The following is a 3,358-nucleotide window of genomic DNA, read 5'->3' as shown; positions in this document are numbered from 1 at the left end:
CCTATCCATACCTTCTCTAATGGAGAATTGTTCTTGTTGTAATCATACTATATTTTCTTATTTTCTCTTGGACTAAAAAGAACGAATAATGTCATGATATTGTGAAAAAAAATACACTGCGCTTTTGTTGCGATCAAATGTAATGTGTGTGAAATTTATAAACGGTACCAATTTTAGATACCAGTTGCTCATTTGACAATTTAAGTCTCTACGAAAATGCTCGAGGCCACTGTTAAAGAGCGGATCAAACCAAAAAGGACCTAAAGTATAGTAAAAACGTCAATCAATTAAACACAACAATCACCTTTGCATAACTTGGCTTTGTCTCTTATTAAACACCAGTGATGCTTTGAATATAGATCTACGGTGCACAGCTTTCCGAAAGTTAAAAGAGTCCTCCAGCACAAGTTTGTTTGGAAGTTTGTGCTTTTTTTTTTAGAGAATTAATCTCAAACATGAGTCAATATATTATTGACGATCTAATCTTGTAGAATTTTACAGGAACAATGACTAAATAAGAGCACGATACAATTCAATTGATTGTTAAGCAATCAAAATAAACTTAAAATATTTTTTTGAATAGTATGGAATAATTTTAGAGAAATAAAATTAAAAAAAACCGACTGTAATATTTATTTCAGGATTATTTTTTAGATTTTCAGTCTTCTTTTACAAGATTGAAATTATCTATCAAAAATTTAAGTATAAAAAGTTTCTATGATTGTTCTTTAATTTTTTTCCTTCGTTTGAAATACAGACTTATATATACGCAAAGCCGTTCGACAACTAACATCGGAATTTCATATCTTTATTTAGACCGAGGTTAAAATATTTACAAACATAATTGACTCCATCGATCATTGTTAAAAATCCTTTTTACAGGTTGAAAGATGTCATGCCTCATAGAACAAAAGAAGGCAAATTGTCATATAAAACTTATTAATATCAATCATTTTAAGTAACACTGTAAAGGAAAGCAGTTTCTTTTTTGTTCGCAACAAGAAGTTTCTTGGTCTGCTTATCAAAGAAAATAGCTGACGGTTCACGTAGACCATCATCTATGGTGAGAATTTGTTTGTAGTGTTTTCCATCGTTTGATATCATGACAACATTCGACGACGAATCTCCAACAACAAACACGTTTTCATCATTATCTACAGTAATGCCTCTCGGATTTTCCAAAACTGATTCTTCTTTAAACCTCCAAACATGTGATCCTTTACGGTCACAACAAACTACACTGTGATCATACCAGTCAGTGTAGTATATCTTCTCGGCGAATACAGATACGTAAGTCGATCCTGATAAGTTACAACTTATCAAGTGAGAGGTAGTATAATCCAAGGTGTTTACTCTATATATACCACGTCTTTCAACACAAACAAACAGCGAGTCTTGATCACGTGTGATTCCCCATGGAGGATCAGGAAGGCTGATGAATTTGATTTTCTTTCGGCTCTCAATGTCTATTATGTCAATACCGATGTGCTTACTAGAATCTCCAGATGTGATAGCGATTGTTTTCTCATTGATTATTGTTATGTCATACCCATGACTAGGATCTAGATTAAATTTGAATTTACCATCCGACGCAATGACATTTAGACTTTTCCGTAAGTAATAGTCGGTGAAGAAAAATTTGCCATTAACTGACATGCAACAACCTCTAATATTCACCCCACCTGTTGTAATTGTCTTTTGTAGAATCAACTTTAAGTCATCTATGGTCTTCGTTGGCGTTACTTGTAACTGTGCTTGTTTATCTTTCTCTCTGATTAAACGAATGCTACTCGACTTCTTGTCAACTTCAATTGCTCCAAAAGTTTTCAAACTGTCGAAGATACTAAGCACCCCTGGGTCTACATTACAAGTCAGGTCTACTGGGCCCAATTTGTTAGTTTCAACCAACGATTGTAAATATTGTTCATTTTCAAAAACCTTCACTTCAATATCTCTCATCACAAGAAATGTTTGAAGATCGGAAGCATGTTGTTTGATTGATTGGAGATTGGTCTGATTTTCAATTATCAAGTTTTTCTTTTCTTCAACTTCTGACAAAATCTTCTGAATATTCTTTTTACCTTGACACTCTTTTTCCTCAAGATCTTGTATCATTTCTTTTTCAAGTTTGTCTAAATGTTTGTTTATTTGATTTCTTCTTTGTTGAATTTCTGCAAGATGCAGTTCCTTTCTTTCTTCAATACTTGTCAAATTAGACTTTCGGTCCTCCTTAATTCTATCAATGTTCTGTAATAAGTCTATAAGTCGCGTTTCTAAATCTTCTAATTGCCCGGATGACTTAGCGTTATTGGTGACGTCATCAAGAGGAATGACGTTGCATTTCTGATGTTCTATAATGCATTTTAAACAAATAGGTAACGCATGAGCAACACAGTATTGTTGATACTTTTCATTGTGGTAGGTACATGACTGCTGTATGGTAGTGATAAAAGACGGAAGAGCTTTGTACTTGTCAATTGGAATGAGTTCATGACTTCGTGTGGCTTTGAGCACTCTATGATGTTCTTGGCAGTCATTACAAATGGCTTCTTCACACTCCGAGCACCAGTATGCTGATGGTTTGGTTAAATGTCGCTCTGAACATGGACAACAAGGAGTTGTACTAGCAGCCATGGTGATACCTGAAATACGTATTAGAATTTATACTTCACTCGTTCTATTTGAGCAGTAAAGTGCGTTGACTGTATATTTCTATGTCATATACAGTCACTGACCCGATATCAATTTTCCTCATGAATATTTAAATAAAAGTTGCCGAAATAATATTTAATTATTCATACGACCTCTTCAACCTGTTCTTGTTTCCAATGCATACAACGATGCGCGGAACGACTCAACCTTGTTTCCTTTGCAATTATTGGAAAAACATATTTCATTTATTAATAAAAAAAATTTTTGCAACCTATAAATCATTAATTTGTTATGCTTATGGTTGATATTTTAGTCCATACTCAAATAATTGCGTTCACCATCGGGTATGGGTTTCAACAGTTAAAGGTACATTTCATTGTGTTTAAAATTTCTCCGTGAGCATGATATGAGGCCTTTTTAAAGGGGATTTCCCCAAATATTTACATCAAATAAATAACCTTAACGCATTAAACAACAATTGAAAGTGTTTTTTTTAGATTGCAGTATAAAGACAATAATAGTGCATTGACTTGACATATCAACGATATAAGGATTCGGCCCGAAACGGGGAAATAGCTCGGCACAGCCTCGCATTTCTCCGTTTCTACGCCTGATCCTTATATCGTTGATATGTCAAGTCAATGCACTATTATTGTCTATATATATATATTTTTTTTACCAACAACACCGACGCCTCCGACAACAC

At 33.9% G+C, this 3,358-nt stretch overlaps 1 protein-coding gene across 1 annotated transcript; it reads right to left on the bottom strand.

The window, feature by feature from the left end:
* Positions 1–954: 954 nt before the first annotated feature.
* On the bottom strand, positions 955–2,634 carry LOC139504363 (E3 ubiquitin-protein ligase Midline-1-like). Its single transcript, XM_071294437.1, has one exon. It carries the CDS (start codon positions 2,632–2,634, stop codon positions 955–957), a length of 1,680 nt encoding a protein of 559 aa, XP_071150538.1.
* Between the last annotated feature and the right edge of the window lie 724 nt (positions 2,635–3,358).

Source organism: Mytilus edulis, chromosome 14 (assembly GCF_963676685.1).
Source record: "Mytilus edulis chromosome 14, xbMytEdul2.2, whole genome shotgun sequence".
Taxonomy (NCBI): domain Eukaryota; kingdom Metazoa; phylum Mollusca; class Bivalvia; order Mytilida; family Mytilidae; genus Mytilus; species Mytilus edulis.
This window is presented reverse-complemented; position numbering and strand designations above follow the sequence as displayed.

Coding starts and splice junctions, on each gene's coding strand:
- LOC139504363 (XM_071294437.1), bottom strand. CDS start 2,634: ATGGCTGCTAGTACAACTCCTTGTTGTCCATGTTCAGAGCGACATTTA.